The 18,785-nt window shown below is 37.4% G+C and overlaps 1 protein-coding gene across 4 annotated transcripts; it reads left to right on the top strand.

Moving 5' to 3' along the window:
• Nucleotides 1–10,282: 10,282 nt before the first annotated feature.
• Nucleotides 10,283–18,443, top strand: LOC106427863 (AP-2 complex subunit alpha-2). Of its 4 annotated transcripts, none has more exons than XM_048767343.1 (27): nt 10,283–10,705; nt 11,252–11,383; nt 11,747–11,872; nt 12,092–12,154; nt 12,238–12,335; nt 12,418–12,625; nt 12,779–12,850; nt 12,924–13,016; nt 13,384–13,485; nt 13,624–13,721; nt 14,175–14,256; nt 14,393–14,481; nt 14,650–14,755; nt 14,843–14,908; nt 15,119–15,225; nt 15,304–15,408; nt 15,512–15,632; nt 15,725–15,874; nt 16,010–16,246; nt 16,641–16,721; nt 16,810–16,974; nt 17,081–17,167; nt 17,257–17,382; nt 17,578–17,658; nt 17,749–17,820; nt 17,937–18,016; nt 18,099–18,443. In XM_048767343.1, exons 1-27 carry the CDS (start codon nt 10,580–10,582, stop codon nt 18,253–18,255), a joined length of 3,030 nt encoding a protein of 1,009 aa, XP_048623300.1. In that variant the 5' UTR covers nt 10,283–10,579; the 3' UTR covers nt 18,256–18,443. The 4 variants fall into 4 exon arrangements, with proteins under 4 accessions (XP_048623300.1, XP_048623302.1, XP_048623301.1 ...); XM_048767345.1 differs by having other exon boundaries at nt 17,081–17,164; XM_048767344.1 differs by having other exon boundaries at nt 16,013–16,246.
• Nucleotides 18,444–18,785: the final 342 nt, after the last annotated feature.

Here is an 18,785-nt window from a genome sequence, read left to right on the forward strand (position 1 = left end):
TTTCCATTTGCTTCTAGGAATAGGATATATCAAATCTGTCTCATCCTCCTCAAAGCTGAGATGATAGATACAACTTTATTACCTCCTTACATTATTTTACTCGTATCTATAAATTTTTGGTTTTGCCGTTATTCATCTCTATTTTCGTTTTCGTCTCTTATCTGTCTTGGTGCAACATAGATGGTTGTTGATTCTTTTGTGGTGTAACCTGAAGTTACTTATAACGCAAGTAGCCTATTGATTCTGAGAATACCTAGGAAACGTGCCTTCTTGAGATCGTTGAGAGTCAAGCTCTATCCGAGAACAAGGTTTAGAGTTTATAAAAGCTCTGTTTATTAATCAAATAAGTCGTGCCCTTACAACACCTAAGGCATCGATATATATAGTAAATAATAAGTAAAACCCTAAAGAATAAGGATCATAAGTTTTCCTTATCTTCTATGACAAGAAAAGGAGATAAAGCTCGAAACAAATAAGTAAACTTTAAGAAAAGGAAAATAGAGTAAACACCAAAGCCAAGAAGAAGTAGGATGACGCTGCATCAGGTCCCCCGGGGTAAGAAAAGATTCGCCCTCGAATCTTCGGGCTCATCCTGCGGCACATAGGGAACCAAATGTTTCACATTAAAGACATCAGAACACCTTATATTCGCTGGTAACATCAAACGATATGCGTTGGCATTTATCTTCTCCAAAATCTCCAATGGACCAATCTTACGTGCCTTCAACTTGTTGTATTCATGAGGTGGAAAGCGTTCTTTTGTTAAGATAGCCCAAACCTTATCACCAACGTTGAATTGAACGTCACGACGATGACGATCTGCAGCTTCCTTATACTTTGCAGACGTGATCTTCAAATTGTCATGGACCAGCTGATGGATATGAGAAACATTGGCCACAAAGTCAATAGCCTCACCATGATCACGTGTAGCGTCAGGGACCAAACCAAGATCAATCGGGCCTCTAGGAACGATACCATAAACCACACGAAAGGGACTGTAAGAAGTGCTCCGATTTACAGCATGATTGAAAGCGAACTCAGCCTGACACAAAATAGAATCCCATGTACGAATATTACTGCCGACCAAACAACGAAGCATATCACCTAAAGATCGATTGATTACTTCTGTCTGACCATCCGACTGGGGGTGATAAGCAGAACTCATATCAAGACTCGTACGCAGAAGCTTCCAAAGAGAACGCCAAAAATGACTGAGGAACCGCGAATCTCTATCCGAAATAATAGATAATGGCAGACCATGAAGTCGGTATATATCACGGAAGAAAAGTTGAGCTACCATGACCGCATCTGTTGTTTTTTTGCAAGGCACGAAGTGAGCCATTTTCGAGAAACGATCCACCACAACAAATATGGAATCGAAGCCGCGTTGAGTACGAGGGAGGCCGAGAACGAAGTCCATACTAATATCTGTCCATGGCTGTGTAGGAATAGGCAAAGGCATATATAATCCTCCATTCGATGCATGACCCTTAGATGTCTGGCAAACTACACATCGCTCCACAAAGCGAACCACGTCACGTCGCACCGAAGGCCAATAATATGAGTCGAGGACCATCTTAAGAGTCCGGTCGCGTCCCATATGTCCTTCATTATGGACCTCTTGAATGATACGCAAACGCCAACTACCCTCTGGGATGCATAATTTGTCCCCGCGAAACAAGAATCCATCGGTGATGACATAATCTGTCCGACTATGAGACTGAACTTCACACCAAATCCGTCCAAAGTAGGCGTCTGTTGCGTATAGCTCCGCGATAGAAGCAAGACCAGGGACCGTTGTGTGAAACGAAGCAAGTAACGTGTGGCGTCGGCTGAGGGCGTCTGCTACTTTATTTGTTTTTCCCGACTGATGACGTATGACGAAAGTAAACTGTTGGAGGTAGGCGATCCAAGAAGCATGGCGAGATGATATCTTGGACTGACTATCTAAATGTTTTAAGGCGTCATGGTCGGTAAAAAGAATAAACTCCTGATGAAAAAGATAGTGACGCCAATGTCGGATTGCTTGGACAATGGCATAAAACTCCACATCATAAGTACTGTATCATGCACGCGAGCCTGCAATCTTCTCACTATAGTAAGCAATTGGACGTCCTTGTTGACTAAGGACTGCGCCAATGCCTGCTTTACAAGCATCACAATGTAACTCAAATACCGTTGAGAAATCTGGTAAAGCTAATATTGGAGCCGAGATCAAGTGTTCTTTGATAGTTTGAAAAGCTGTCTCGGCTGCTGTAGTCCACAAGAATGTTGATCCTTTCATGCAATCAGTCAGTGGTGCTGTTAATGCACTGAAATTCCTCACAAAATGCTGGTAAAAGGACGCGAGACCATGGAAACTTCGCACCTCTGTTATAGTTTGTGGAATGGGCCACGATTTGATAGCTTCGATCTTGCTAGGATCAACTTGTAGGCCGTCGGCTGAGATAATGTATCCTAAGAAAAGGACTTGCGACGTGCCGAACACACACTTCTTTCTTGCCGCAAAGAGTTCTTGCTGTCGCAACACTTGAAGGACATCACAGAGGTGGTTAAGATGGCTGTCCAACGTCTCACTAAAGACGAGGATGTCGTCGAAGTACACGACAACACATTTGCCAATGAAAGGCCGGAGGGCTTGATTCATGACTCGCATGAATGTGCTAGGTGCGTTCGAAAGACCGAATGGCATGACTAACCACTCAAACAAACCTTCACGAGTTTTAAAAGCAGTTTTCCACTCATCACCTGGACGAATGCGAATCTGATGGTAACCGCTCTTAAGATCTAGTTTAGAGAAGATGGAAGCACGACCAATTTGGTCTAATAGGTCGTCAAGCCTCGGAATTGGGAAACGGTAGCGTACAGTTATTTTGTTAATTGCTCTACTATCAACGCACATACGCCATGAACCGTCTTTCTTGGGAATTAAGAGTGCCGGAACTGCTGCAGGACTAAGACTTTCGTGTAGGTGACCCTTAGCTAGAAGCTCCTCGACCTGACGACGCAACTCATCATGTTCTTGAGGGCTCATCCGATAATGAGGTCGATTTGGAAGCGTAGCATTGGGCATGAGATCAATGTGGTGTTGAATATCGCGCAAAGGAGGGAGACCGGTGGGAAGATCACTCGGAAAGACATCGGCAAAGCTGTCTAGCAAAGAGTCAAATGCCTTAGGGACCACGCTACTCGGGTCCGATATCACAGGAGAAGCGACCAGTGCCCATACCACGTCAGTCTCGCGTAAGTGTTTTTTGAATTCCGCCTTGGGAAGAGTGAGAAGAGTGCGAGCTGGTGTTGCAGGTGTCTGTGATGAAGTACTTGTTGCCGGTAACTCGTCCACTGCCGACGGTTCCGGAGATGGAAGCAACGTAATTGTGCGACCCTTAAATTCAAAACTATAGGTATTAGTTTTGCCACGGTGAGTCGCGTCCTTGTCGTATTGCCAAGGTCGACCAAGAAGAAGATGACATGCGTCCATCGGGACAACGTCACAACAAACAGAGTCAAGATAACCGCCAATGGAGAAGGAGATCATCACTTGACGTGATACAGTTATTTCTGTTCCCTTGTTGAGCCATGCAAGTTTATACGGTGACGGGTGAACCATGGTCTTGAGGTCTAGCTTCTTGACCGCAACTGTAGAGATTACATTTGTGCAACTCCCTGAATCAATGATGAGTTTGCATATTTTACCGTTAATAGTGCAAGTGGAGCGAAACAAAGTTGTTCGCAACCATGATTCTTGAGTAGAGCGCGGAAGCAAGCAGTTTCGTCGTACTATCAAGGCATGTGCTCCTGTGTCCCCTGCAATATACTCGATCTCGTCCTCCGCCAGAGTGTCCGAGTCATATTGATCATACTTAGGTTCTTCATCAAGGTTGGTTTCTTGGTTCAGCAACCCTCGTTTGTGCTGATTTGGACACGCCGTTTGCCTATGTCCCGTCTCACTGCAAGTAAAACAACGAAGAGCACCTGTTCGTGCAGGACGAGTTTGAACAATCCCGTCTGTTGGTGTATTAGTACCAGTACGAGCTACTGCCGGCCGAGATGGAGATGCATCCGAAGTAGTCGTTGTGTTGGAGTCGACGGCTTGAGTCGTCGATCGATTCCTCGAGTTTCCTGTGTTCCAAGTTGAACGGTATTGAATTTCCATCGCCAATGCACGTTGGTGAGCTTCATAGACTGTGAAAGGATTGAACTGCTGTAAGGCGATTTGAATTTGATAGCGAAGACCCCCTATAAAACGTGAGACGAGTTGTTCCTCTGTTTCAACAAGTGCTGTTCGGGACACCATGTGGAAGAAGTCTATTGCATACTCGTCCACTGTCCGACCACCCTGACGCAGAGCTTGGAGTTTGTTGTAGAGAGTGCGCTCGTAGTTGTAAGGGAGAAAAGCCCTTCGCATATGCTTTTTGAGACGCTCCCAAGTATCAATGCGAGGTTTTCCCGCTCGTCGTCGCGATTCTTTAATTTGTTGCCACCATGCCATTGCTCTGTTTTTGAAACGGGAAGCGATTAAAGGAACACACTGGTCTTCTGGAATGCGTTTGAACTCTAGAATTTCCTCGATCGCACTAAGCCAATCCAAAAATTCTTCTGTGCTAAGATTGCCATTAAATTCTGGAATCTCAATCCGAAACCCTCTTTCCCATTGTCTTTCTTCAGGCTGAACTTCGCGTCTGTTGATTTGGTGATCAGCTGGAGCGGCGATACGATCGTGGTTACGTTGTTCCTGTTGGTTGCCATCGGCAAAAAGATTTTCTGCCAAATCTTCATCTGAATCGTCGGCACGAGGATGACGATGAGCAATGTTGGCCTGTGGGTTGTTTTGTTGACGTTGAAGCACTGTCGTCAGAGCAGTTTCAACGGCCTGTATGAGAGTATCGTGAAGCGAAGCCGTGAAGGTTTCAAGAGTATTGCGAAGCTCCTCTTGTAATTCTTCGGGCGTTTGCTTACGTGGGGGCATGATAATGACGAGGTGAAGAGTAACCGGAGATAGGTGGATAGCAAAGATCGTAAGAAGTCTTGATTAAGAAATCAAAACCGTAGGTCTCTGATACCAACTGGTGTAACCTGAGGTTACTTATAACGCAAGTAGCTTATTGATTCTGAGAATACCTAGGAAACGTGTCTTCTTGAGACCGTTGAGAGTCAAGCTCTATCCGAGAACAAGGTTTAAAGTTTATAAAAGCTCTGTTTATTAATCAAATAAGTCGTGCCCTTACAACACCTAAGGCATCAATATATATAGTAAATAATAAGTAAAACCCTAAAGAATAAGGATCATAAGTTTTCCTTATCTTCTATGACAAGAAAATGAGATAAAGCTCGAAACATATAAGTAAACTTTAAGAAAAGAAAAATAGAGTAAACACCAAAGCCAAGAAGAAGTAGAATGACGCTGCATCATTTTGACCGGGAAAAAGTTCCACAGAAATTAAAAGCGAGGAGCCTATTATGATCACGAGAGGCTCTATAGAGGAAACCATGTACATTATATGTATGATTTTGGAAGCAGAGAGAATAGTTTGATGTGGCTAAAGAGGTGCCTGCCGTACACCACGTGCTACTATTACTAATGCCGCGAGATATCTTAGTTTCGGTCCTTCCGGATGATCGCTTTTTCATATGGAAAATACATTTAACTTAAATGTAAAAAGGTCGTATCGCATGATAGAAAATGGTATCTGGCAGATTATGTTAAGTAGACGTCATTTTTTGCCTTTCTGACGTTTGCGTAGATCGATATATGGAGTGTATGACCCTCGTAAGATAGACATGTCAATTAGGGCCAAAATCCGCAGCCCGAGCCCGTCTATCCCGCTCATCCCTAAGAATTACCGGGCTTGGACTTAGTTTTATAAGCCCAAAAAATTAGGGTTTTCGGGTTAAACCCATTTGCGCTTGGGTATTTTGGGCCTAAGTCCGTTTAGGCTAGGACCGGCCGAAAACCCGACATTTTATACTTTAGCTTAAATATTATCGTTTTTACGATCAAAACTTTTATTAGTATTGACATATTATTTTAATATTTTTATCCAAACTATAATAAAGTAACTATAAAAGTTGTTAATGCACTTTATTGTTTGATCATTATATTTTTTTTAACGCTGGATAATTATGCTATTACAACTATGAGAAATATTACAGATGATTCTACATCCGACAATTCTACCTGCCGTATGAGGATTCACGCCTGACTGCATCATCGGAGCCGCCCTATCGGATCCACGCTTGACGGTATTCTTTGCGTCATGTTGTAGATCTCTTGTAAGTCTTTTCTCCTTTAATTCGCATAATTCCGCCTTCTCCGGGAATTGAAACCCAGATCTCCTGGTGTAGAAGCATTAACGAACCTTTAGTCAAACCACTGGACCAAGAGGGCTTCCACATTTGATCAGTATAAGTGTCACACTTTAAATTTTGCAAATGTATCTTCTTCTTTTATGTACAAAATGTTTTTTATTTCAAAATGCAAAGTATGAAACGTTTGACCATGTTTATCATAAATTTTGTTCTCTTATATATTTAGTTTTAATTTATACTTGAATATCTAAATCTTATTAAGTTTGGTTTGTTTATAATATGTTTTTAAAGCATACGAAAAAAAAGTAAAACATTTTTGATAAAGAAGAAAAATTTAAACTCACTTTATATTTAAAAAAAAAATGAAACAATTTTTTTATGGAAATTCACATGTATTAAAACGATGAAAATGAAAATGAAAAATTATTTTCGAAAAGCCCAAAAAAATCAAAAAAACCCAATAGTCCTATAAGGACCGGACAGGACTTTGAATTCTAGGCCCAAAATATTTTCGGGCCGAATCGAGCCGGGCTCAAATATTTAAGGGCTTAGCGGGTTTGAGCCGAACTGGACGGGGCCGGACCAGCCCGAATTGAAACCCCTATCGTGAGATATACTTACGGAACATATATTTACCCCTTTTTCACCTTTTCACCTTAAAAAGGGAGGAAAAGGAGAATAGTTTTTCTGACTTGAGTAAAAGGAGAATAGTTGGTAGGTGGATATATTTAAAACAGTAAATATTTAAAAGCAAATATAAATATAAAATAAATAAAATATTTTCGACATGTTTACAAGAAAATATAATAAAAAGGAATCAAAATATTCTTAGGATACTTTGATGGCAGCATCATCTGATAGAGAGTATCTTCTCAGTAACAGCTTGGCCACCCCTGTCATCCAACTGCTACATCCTCATATTTTGTGTCTTTGTTCCTGTTTTATACCTCATATAATCAAATTTTTCTTCCTCCAAAGTTTCATTGATGTTGATACACTGATCCAACAATTCTGTTTTTGAGTTATTAGGCTCAGCTCATTAGGAAAAAGCTCCAATGAGTAAACACTACTTAGAAGCTTTAAAAACAACTATGAGAAATATACTCAAATTGTTATAAAAAAAGAAAGAAATATACTCAAATCAAATGTGATAAATTTTTGGGTGGATCTTATTGGAATAGCTGGTGGTAAGAGTTAATACTGTCAATGGCGATCATAATGAATATGTACTTCTTCTTTTTTTGGGTAAAAATTAATGAATTTGTACTTTCTTGGTGAGGTTTTACTCCTTTTTTTTCTTATCATAACTTTTTTGTTTGTATTTTTTTACTTATAATTTTAAAAAAATATAAAAATATTTTAAAGATTGTATCTTTTAAGAAATTTTTACTGTAAACTAGATATGGACCCGTGCGTTGCACGGATTTTATTTGATGTTGTCAATAACACATAAAAAAAATGAAAATATTGTTTCACATTAATTCTTGGATTTTCCAATATATATTGATGACTTATTTTAGTAAAAATAATCTCTTTTCTTACATCAATTTTGATTAGTATTTCTATTTCAATAATCATGGTGTTTTAAATAGTATATTAGTTTTCTATTTTTGAATAAATACTTCATTTTTAATTATTTTTTAAAATAATATTATTTGTAGTTAATTGAAACATATAGAACTGTGAAAGCTCTATATTATTTATATTGTTTAAGACAAATTAAAAATAACACAATTCAAAATATTAATGTTACACAACACTAATCAATATGTATTATTGATAGTCAACTAAATATTAATTTTGTTTACTTTAACATCTATGGTGTGACTTAAACCTCTTTTTCTATATATTATATATTATTGAAAACTTCTTAATATATAATATTTTGTAAAACGCTATTGCCGTTATGTATTAAAAATTTGAAGCTCTGCAATTGTACTAACTCTTGATAGTGCGGTGTATAATTGTAAAATCGAACTTGACAAATATAGACCAACTTCTTAAAATTTTGACCTTAACTCTTGTTGATAGTCATTGCATAGCAAATTCGTATAGGGAACTGAGGTCTTTTCAATTTGAAATGTCATCTTGCATCTGTTGGTTTGAGGCTTACTCTAGTTTTAAAATTGTTTTTGCATATGTTGCTTTAAGATTGTTTTTATCATTTTATTATAGTTCTTACTGCAATCTTGCACATTAAAATTTAAGATGTCGATAAGAATTCTTTCATTTAGTTCATCTCCAAACTTTTCATGAAGAGAATGATGCACACAACCTTCATTGTATTTTTCTATAATAAAAAAAAGTTCTAATAAAAATTACAAAACAAACTTTTTTTTGAGAAAAATATTTACCTTTTTAAGCATGAGAAAATTCCTTCCAATAAGTTCATTATTCTGATAAAAAAAAACTTAATTATTATTTTTCAAATTTCTTACCTTTTAATATTTGTAACTGATTTAGTGTTAAATAACCTTCTTAATCCATTGTTTCCTTGATAATTTCTGATAACAAATTAAATAACATTCTTTTGACTAAAACCTCATGACAATCAAAATCATAACAATCGTTGTTGATTTTCAAATTATTATCTAACTTGTATAACCGTAAAACTGTGTATAACCGTAAAACCGTTTATATTGCATTGATCAATCGTTGCTAACGTAACATAATAAATTGATGTTGACATTGACTCACCTATGACAGCATAACTAATTTTATATCGTCTATAGGAACCAACATACATAATTGTTCCAATAGATTACGCACAACAACATCATATTTTATGATAATTATGACGGTCTCTAGTAAGGATAAAGGTAAAACAGTTTAAAGTTTTTTTTGTGCAACCCATAATTTAAAGCTATATCAAGCTCCTAATATTTTCCTTGTATGAAAGAGTTCCGATTTTAAGCAATATTTTTTTGTGACAAAATCCAGGAGAGTTTAATCTTATATATAGATGTGAATAATTGTAATAAATTTTGGATTATGATTTCTTAAAAAGAAAAATTACTATTTAAATAGGAAATTTTATTATTTATAAAGAAATATTTGAAATATTTATTTTACAATTTTTTCTTGTTTAGATAAAAAAATAAAACTACAATTAAACACCCTTTAAAAAATTTCTTTTGTATAAGATTTTATAAAAGGATAATTACTATCAAGTAATTATTTACAATTATATTTTCTTTATGATTTTAGAAAACAAAAATTCGTATTAAATAATTTTTTTTACAGATATTTTTTGTTTAAATTTTTTTAAAAGGAAAAAAATAATTTAGAGAAAGAAAATTACTGTCAAATAAAAACTATCAAATAATCTTTTGCTATTATCTTTGTTTAGAATTTTAAAAAAGAAAAATTAATTATGATATATTTTAACACATGTCATCATCCTAAATTTTTAATTGCCATTTGTCACCATCATGTTAATTATCAACTTTGAAATAATATTTTGCTATTATTTTTTTTTAGGATTTAAAAAAAAAAGAAAATTACTATTAAATAATTTCTTTGTGTTATTATCTTATTATATTTATCCTATTAATTATGATATATTTTAACACATGTCATCATCTTAAATTTTTAATTGTCATGTGTCAGCATCATGTTAATTAGTAATTTTGAAGAACCAAACTTTATATAATAAGATATAACACTAAAAAAATATTTAGACTGGTTAGATGTATTTTAACAACTGATTGCTCTCTAGGAACAGTTTTTTATATATTAAATTCTAAAATTTTATATTTATAATTATTATTCAAAAGTTGTTTTCAAATTAAATCTTCTCATTTCTTACATTTGTACTTTTAACCATATAAACTATAGTTTCTTAGAAGTGGAAATCACCTGTATATATTATTATTTTCTATTTAAAATTTCCACATATAATTATTTGTCCCTATACAGAAATAAAAACCTAGTATATGTAATAAAAAGACAAAAAAGAAAAAAAAACTGAAATGCACAACATTGAGAAAAGTCACAGCTGTAAATAAAAAGAAAAATAGAAGTCGTCTCCCGTCGCTCCCCGCAGGTTTATCTCTCTCACCTTCTCGACCAGATCACTCCCCTTGAATCTTCTTCAATTGGAAAGTGCCGTCTTCCTTCTCTAGATTAGGGTTTCGATCTGCGCTCCGGCGAATCGTTCACGCTCCAGCTGTAGTCTACGCCTTTCGTCGAAGCTAGATCCGGTGGTCGCGAGTCGGATCTGCTCTTGTGAGGCGGCGGCGAACGGTGGATCTGAGGAATTGTTTCCACCATGACCGGAATGAGAGGACTCTCCGTTTTCATCAGCGACATTCGTAATTGCCAGAACAAGGAGGCGGAGCGACTCCGAGTTGATAAGGAGCTGGGTAACATACGCACATGCTTCAAAAACGAGAAGGTTAGGGGCTTCTCTGTAATCCGCTATGAGGTTTTGTATTGAATAGAGATTCTGGAGATGTATCCTTTGCAGCTACCTATTCCTTCAAGATTGTTTAACATTAGGCTCAGTTTCAATGCAAATCCAATCCTAGAGCTACTAGGTTGATACAGTCACTGGAAATAAAATCAGAGTTAGTTGATAGATTGTGTATAGTCGTTTCATTTCTATCATGTAATGTGCACCTTGACAAGGCAGTATTGTGTTTGCCTTGTGTTTGCTTGGAGATTAGGCCATTATCTTACCGTTCTAAACACCACTACTGCTTTCCACTTGGAAGCTCGTTAGGGTATTTTCAAGGAAAGAAATCAAGCATACAGATAGATTTGAATAGCTCATTACGAAGTAGATTAAGCTTTGTTGCTGTATCACGTTTTGGGTGAAGTGCTGATTTCATACTATAAGTAGTCATCTGTGGTCAGCTGAACCTTATGAAATAACAATATTCTGAGCTTCATGTTAGAATTGAATTGATCATGCATTCTTTGATTGTTTTCTGTTTGGCAGGTTTTGACACCATATAAAAAGAAGAAATATGTCTGGAAGATGCTATATATACATATGCTAGGTTACGATGTGGATTTTGGCCATATGGAGGCGGTTTCTCTTATCTCTGCTCCAAAGTATCCAGAAAAGCAGGTTTGTAAAGTTGTTTGCTAGCTTAAACAGTTACATATTGCTTTCTATAGCTAGGAGAAGAGAAATTGGTGGGGTATTTGTTTGATTAAATCTAATGTTCAAGATGAAACAAAGTAGATTTTAGTGAAGACCACAATAAGCGAGATCTAAATACTTTTTTAAGCGTTTAGGAATTTTACTCTGTTTAATTGGACTTGGTAATGTAATGGGGCATTTACTAAGTATATACTAACAACATAATAGCAACTCTTAACCAAGATATATAAATGATGCCATGCGTATTGGGTTTGCATTTTCAGTTTTATATTGTGGTATCTTTCCTATCTAAGTTGCTTATATCGAACTTGTCATCGATGATTACAGGTTGGCTACATTGTTACATCCTGCTTGCTCAATGAGAACCATGATTTTTTGAAGTTAGCAATAAATACAGTGCGGAACGATATAATTGGCCGCAATGAGACTTTCCAGTGCCTGGCATTGACTTTGGTATGTGCTCTTTTGTCCATCGTTTTGTTGAGATCTTAGAGCGTAGTGAAGTCATTCAGATTATGGGACGCAGTTAAGTGACTATTTCAATGGAAGTATTTGGCCACGTTATGTCTGCTTTCTCTACTAATTCGTTATTCAAAGCCTTCTACTTCATTAAAACGGTGTGTCTTATCTTCTATGGCTCTCTTACCTTGCCATGTTTGCTTTGTCCTGTAGGTTGGAAATATTGGTGGGAGAGATTTTGCCGAATCATTGGCACCTGATGTTCAAAAGCTACTTGTAAGTGACCCCCAACACGATAGGTTATGGATATTTATCCATATAAGTAAACATATTAATGTTACGGGACTTCTTTACTGTAGATTTCTAGCAGCTGCAGACCGCTCGTAAGGAAAAAAGCGGCACTGTGCCTACTGCGCTTGTTCAGGAAAAATCCTGATGCCATCAACGTTGATGGCTGGTGTGTATTAACACTCTGGGTAACAGACTGTTTGATTTAAATTAGGTATCGTTCCTAAATTCTGATTGTTTTGTGCTTCCAGGGCGGATCGTATGACACAACTTTTAGATGAACGGGATCTTGGTGTCTTGACATCCTCGACAAGTCTTCTTGTAGCTTTGGTATCAAATAATCATGAGGCGTATTCAAGTTGTCTACCTAAATGTGTCAAAATATTGGAGCGCCTTGCTAGGAACCAGGACGTGCCTCAGGAGTACACATACTACGGCATCCCATCTCCGTGGCTCCAGGTTTGGCCTTAACTTTTATTGAGCACATTATCCCGTGGGTTCTTATTATATCATGTGAAACGCTCATGAAAATAGAGATTTGTTCAAGCTTTGGTCTATTTTTTCGGCTCAGTTAAGGTAGCTTGGATTCTTATATATATGTGGTCAGCACAGGTCAAGGCGATGAGGGCTCTTCAGTATTTTCCAACCATTGAAGATCCCAGTACCAGAAAGTCTCTTTTCGAGGTTCAATATTTCTCAAGTAAATTTCTATCATGTGTTTTAAATTATATCTGATGCCATTTCATGGAAATTTCAGGTCCTTCAGCGGATATTAATGGGGACAGATGTTGTGAAAAATGTGAATAAGAACAATGCATCTCACGCTGTGCTGTTTGAAGCTCTATCCCTGGTAAGTTCGTTCAGATAGCTGGGGAACAAGTTGATGCCAAAAACATATCTGATCCATCCCTTCCCATTCATTTTCTTCCTCCTCAGCTTCACATAAGACACTGTTATATCAAAACATAACAATAACATACATGTGAAGGTTTTAAAATAAAATTTTCGGTTTTGGTGGAGAAAATGAGTTTGAGTCGCTTGCATGCTATTCTTTGTATGTTCCCTGCTGTTCTTGTTCTTGTTGAAAAGCAAATAATTTTCTATTTTCTGCTCGAGTTATTTCTAAGAGCTTTATTATGGATAGTTGATTTGTATGTGTTCTACAATTATCTGGATTGGTGAGCAATTTCCTAACTTGATGATGTGTTTTGATATAGGTCATCCATCTTGATGCTGAGAAGGAAATGATGTCACAGTGTGTTGCTCTTCTTGGAAAGTTTATATCTGTCCGTGAGCCCAACATCAGATATCTAGGCTTGGTTAGATCTCGAATACACACGTCGTGTTTCTAAGCCTAGCTAGAACATTATGTTTACTGTTGGTGGTGCATAATGCTATTCGCTATTGTTTCATTCATTTACGGGCCTGTCATGATGCATTTCTTGACAACATTTCAGGAGAACATGACACGAATGCTAATGGTCACCGATGTCCAAGATGTCATAAAGAAGCATCAGTCTCAGATAATCACCTCCTTAAAAGACCCCGACATCAGGTTGGTTTTTTACCATCTCGGTATCAGCTTGAATGGCTTGTGAACCAGAATTTTTATCTTTTGATGCTTTAATTCAAAACCCAGTAAAGCTGATTTCAATCATGAAATTGGTCATAGTTCTGAATTTGAAATTACGCAATTTAGATGGCATATATTAAACTCTAAATTTAAATCTGAATCTCTGCAATGTAGTTTTGGTGAAACATGTTTTCTTGATTTGTTTTATTCTAAGAAACGATTTTTGTATATGCACCTGCGGTGGCAATTCTTGGCTGCTGGGTCAGTAGTATTTTGACGTTTTTTATATATAGATGGATTGGATAAGTAGCAAAGTCCATGTAGGTCTAATCCCTTTTCCTTCGCAAATGGAGGCTGCCGTTTCCAGAAATTCTAGTTTGTTTTATATCTTTTGCTAATGGCGTCAGATTCACTTAGTGGTTGAACTTCCTGCAGTATTCGTAGACGTGCTCTTGATTTGCTCTATGGGATGTGCGATGTGTCAAATGCAAAGGATATAGTCGAAGAGTTGTTGCAGGTAAGTCTTGTTGGCCTTGCTGCAGAATAATAATATTTTCATGGTTTGTAGACCTTTTAATTTTGTGATTTTCAACAGAATAATGATTTAGCTGTGCAGTGTTTATGCTTATATTGAACTGAAAAATACATTGCAGTATCTTAGCACAGCAGAGTTTTCCATGCGTGAGGAATTATCACTTAAAGCTGCCATTCTTGCTGAGAAGTTTGCTCCTGATCTATCATGGTAAGTAACTTTTACCACCAAAAAAAAAAGAGATCTTCACTTTTTCAATGAACGCAATTATAATTACGATGACATCACTAGCCAATTGGTCTTACATATAGATCCCTACTTGCACAAGCAATTGGTCAACCTTTCATTACACTAAATGTTAACTTTGATATTTCTTAGGTATGTAGATGTGATTCTTCAGTTGATCGATAAGGCTGGGGATTTTGTTAGCGATGACATTTGGTTTCGTGTGGTTCAGTTTGTAACAAATAATGAAGACCTTCAGGTATTTAAAATTTGAAAGAATTAATCTGTTGTATATTATCCTATTCAGGACACTCGGAAGTTGCTGACAGTTTTCTTAATATGACAGCCTTACGCCGCATCCAAAGCAAGAGAATATTTGGACAAGATTGCCATACATGAGACAATGGTGAAGGTTGTACATCCTCGCTTCTTATATAAGAAATTATCAATATTGCATTGGGCAGATAAGTTATATAACCTAAGCTGGGAAATACCTACTTACTACCTTTCTGACACAATCTCATCTGTATCAAAATTGTGGTCATGGTCCAACGTTAAAAGTGTCTTATGTACATAAAAATATTGGTTACCACAATATAATATCTCTCTCTCTAAATTTCAGGTCAGTGCTTATATACTGGGGGAGTATGGCCACCTTCTAGCCAGACAACCTGGATGCAGTGCAAGCGAACTCTTTAGCATCTTACATGAGAAGCTTCCCACAGTATCGTAAGGACAACACAAATTCTGCATTGTGCTCTTCTTGTCTTCGGGTATGCCTTAAATGTTTTTTTCTTTCTTTCTCAGGACTCCCACCATTCCTATTCTTCTTTCCACTTATGCAAAGCTTCTTATGCACACTCAACCCCGGGATCCAGAACTGGAAAAGAAAGTTTGGGCTGTATTCAAGAAGTAAGACTTGCTAACCTTGTCATTCAATGTTTTGCTTGTCATTTATGCTCTCTTCTTTTCTGTAATCAAATCACGTTTCCTAAATGATGTTGTGTTTTGGCAGGTACGAGAGTTGTATTGATGTGGAGATACAACAAAGGGCAGTGGAATATTTTGAGTTGAGTAAAAAAGGTGCTGCCTTTATGGATGTATTGGCTGAGATGCCGAAATTTCCGGAGCGTCAGGTTTGTAAATTATTTTATGATTCTATGAGAGTTACTTGGATGGGACGTTTGGATACTGGATGATTTGATGGTGCTTTTTGTCTGTTCCATAGTCGTCATTGATTAAAAAGGCAGAAGTTGTTGAAGATACCGCAGACCAGAGTGCCATCAAGCTTAGAGCACAGCAACAGCCTTCAAATGCTTTGGTTTTGGCTGACCCACAGCCTGTTAGTGGAGCACCCCCACCTTTGAAGATTCCAAGTGTAAGTGGAAGCACGCTGAGTACTTCTCTTTGTCGGCCCTAATTACCGACACGTTTTTCATTTTCCTTAGCTTGATAACGCACATACTTTTTTATCTTATTATCCCTGACATTTTGTTTCACCTTGCGTGTCTAGCAGGAACCCCAGTCAGTAGCCCGAACTATCTCTCAGCCCAATGGAACTTCAAGTAATATAGATCCACAAGCTCCATCACCAGATCTCCTTAGCGACCTTCTTGGTCCTCTTGCTATAGAGGCACCACCTGGAGTTGTGTCAACTGAACAGCACGGTCCCACTGGAACAGAAGGAGTTCCAGATGAAGTCGTTGGTTCCGCCATTGTACCTGTTGGAGAGCAAACAAACAATGTGGAGGTATTGTTTTATTCTTCCTTTGCTTTTTTTTTTTTGAACAACCCTTTGCTTTCTTTGGAATGGTAGTTTTTAACATGACTAGATGAAATTATACTTCTAATATTTTTAGCTCATTCATTCCCTAGGTTTTTTCATTGGCTATTTCTTTCTCTGTTTTCCCTTTTTGAATTTATTATTTCGAAAAGGTAAAACGTGTACCTTGAATGGAATCCTACCTGAAATGTTCTGTTCATACTCTCTGCAGAGTTTTTTTTATTTTGTTCGACGTAATAATGCTACAGCCGCGAAACCTGATGAACTTGTTGCATTGACATTGTATACAGTATATATTAACTAGTAACTACTATTTGCATGCTTGGATTGTTTTCTTATTCAGTTTTGTTTTCTGTAACAGGTCATAGGAAATATTGCTGAGAGATTTCATGCTTTATGTTTGAAAGACAGTGGTGTCTTATACGAGGATCCTTATATCCAGGTTTGATTTTTACGCGAATAATGGTTGCAGAGAAAGAGCTTTTCTATTTCTTATGTTCCTCATTTTGTCGAGTGTTGGTATCACTCAGATCGGCATCAAAGCTGAATGGAGAGGACACCATGGGAGACTTGTCCTCTTCTTGGGAAACAAGAGCACTAATCCACTTACATCAGTCCAAGCTCTAATACTACCCCCTGCCCATTTAAAATTGGAACTGTCTCCAGTACCTGATACAATTCCTCCTCGAGCACAGGTACTTCATTCTGTTGATTTTGTCAATTTTACTACTCAATCACACACTCTCCTCTTTTCTGTAACCTTATGTTTACTTAGTGTTCCAATTTCTGTCGTGGTTATAGGTACAATCTCCACTTGAAGTGATGAACATCCGCCCTAGCAGAGATGTCGCGGTTTTGGATTTCTCGTACAAGCTTGGTACAATCGTGGTACTTACCGCAACCCTCCTTTACTTGTTTTGGTGAATGGTTTCTTTAGTATCTGTGACTCTCTGCCTGACAAGCTGGATCTTTTATAGGTTGGTGCCAAACTCCGGATCCCAGCAGTCTTGAATAAGTTTCTTCAACCTCTACAATTGACATCTGAAGAGTTCTTCCCGCAATGGAGAGCACTTTCAGGACCACCCTTGAAACTTCAGGAAGTTGTATGTATTTCAGCTTCTCTGACATAATATCGAATAAAAGTATGAGTAGTGTATAGCGTTGGATATCCACATGGCTGGCTGTTCATGTTACTCAAAGTTGTTAAAGATAACTTCTGGGATTACTACATATGCTTAGGATAGTATTAATGTGGTGTCACACTGTTAATCATAATCGGATACTGCAATTTCTTGCAGGTAAGAGGTGTAAGACCTCTAGCTCTTCCGGAAATGGCGAACCTGTTCAACAGTTTCCGGGTGACAATATGCCCTGGGCTTGTAAGTCTTTGTTTACGATCTGAGTCCCTCCTTATGCTTTGTTGCACACATGCATTCTATAAATTAAACTTTTACGCTTTTCTGTTGTAGGATCCGAACCCTAATAATCTAGTGGCAAGCACAACCTTCTACTCTGAAACTACAGGAGCCATGCTCTGTTTGGTGAGATTTCAACCAATTTTTGTCTTAGTGGTTTTGGCACTTGCCACTTTTTCCAGGTCCTTAATTTCTTCTACTTATCCCACGTTGTCCGTGTTTTTTTATGTTTTTTTTTTCAGGCAAGAATTGAAACAGACCCAGCAGACAGAACCCAACTGCGAATGACAGTAGGCTCAGGAGATCCTACCCTTACATTCGAGTATGACAACTCTGCCTCTTTTCACGAACTCAACCTCTCAAACACAGCTACTTACGCTTGACCTCTTTTGCCTTGCCTACAGGTTGAAAGAATTCATCAAGGAACAACTAATTGCTATTCCAATGGGATCTCGAGCTCTAGTTCCAGCAGCAGCAGCACCGCCACCACCTGTAGCTCAACCGCCTAGCCCAGCGGCTTTAGCTGATGATCCAGGAGCTATGCTTGCTGGTTTACTATAAGTTCATTGGGTAAGAGAATACTTGTTGCAAATGTCAGAGTGCAAGTTTTTTTTCGTGTTATCGTGAGTTCAGGTGGTTTGTATCAAAAGCTTATTCTTGTTCCTAAACATTTTTTCAATCTGTTTCTCCGTGATGATTTATTTGATGTCGTTGAAACTTAATGTATAGAGAAACAGAAGTTCACAGTCGTTTAAACTTGATTTTTAAGTTTGGTATTTTACACCTAAAAATGATTTGCAACATTTAGTAGATTTCAATTGACAAGTAATCTTCTAGTGCCCATTAAATATTGGCATAATCACCACTAGAACATAATTAAAATGGGTAATCACTAGACTAGTACTGTTACTGAAATTATAATATGTACTACAGTCTAGATACTTGCTATATAGTATTAAATATTGGCATAATCACCACTGACGTTCGTCTTATCTACATGTACTACAGTCTAGATACTTGCTATACAGTATTAAATCGACCACTACGTTTTACAAAGATGTCCCAAACATTATAATATGTTTGGAAGTATT

This window comes from Brassica napus, chromosome C9 (assembly GCF_020379485.1).
Source record: "Brassica napus cultivar Da-Ae chromosome C9, Da-Ae, whole genome shotgun sequence".
Classification (NCBI taxonomy): domain Eukaryota; kingdom Viridiplantae; phylum Streptophyta; class Magnoliopsida; order Brassicales; family Brassicaceae; genus Brassica; species Brassica napus.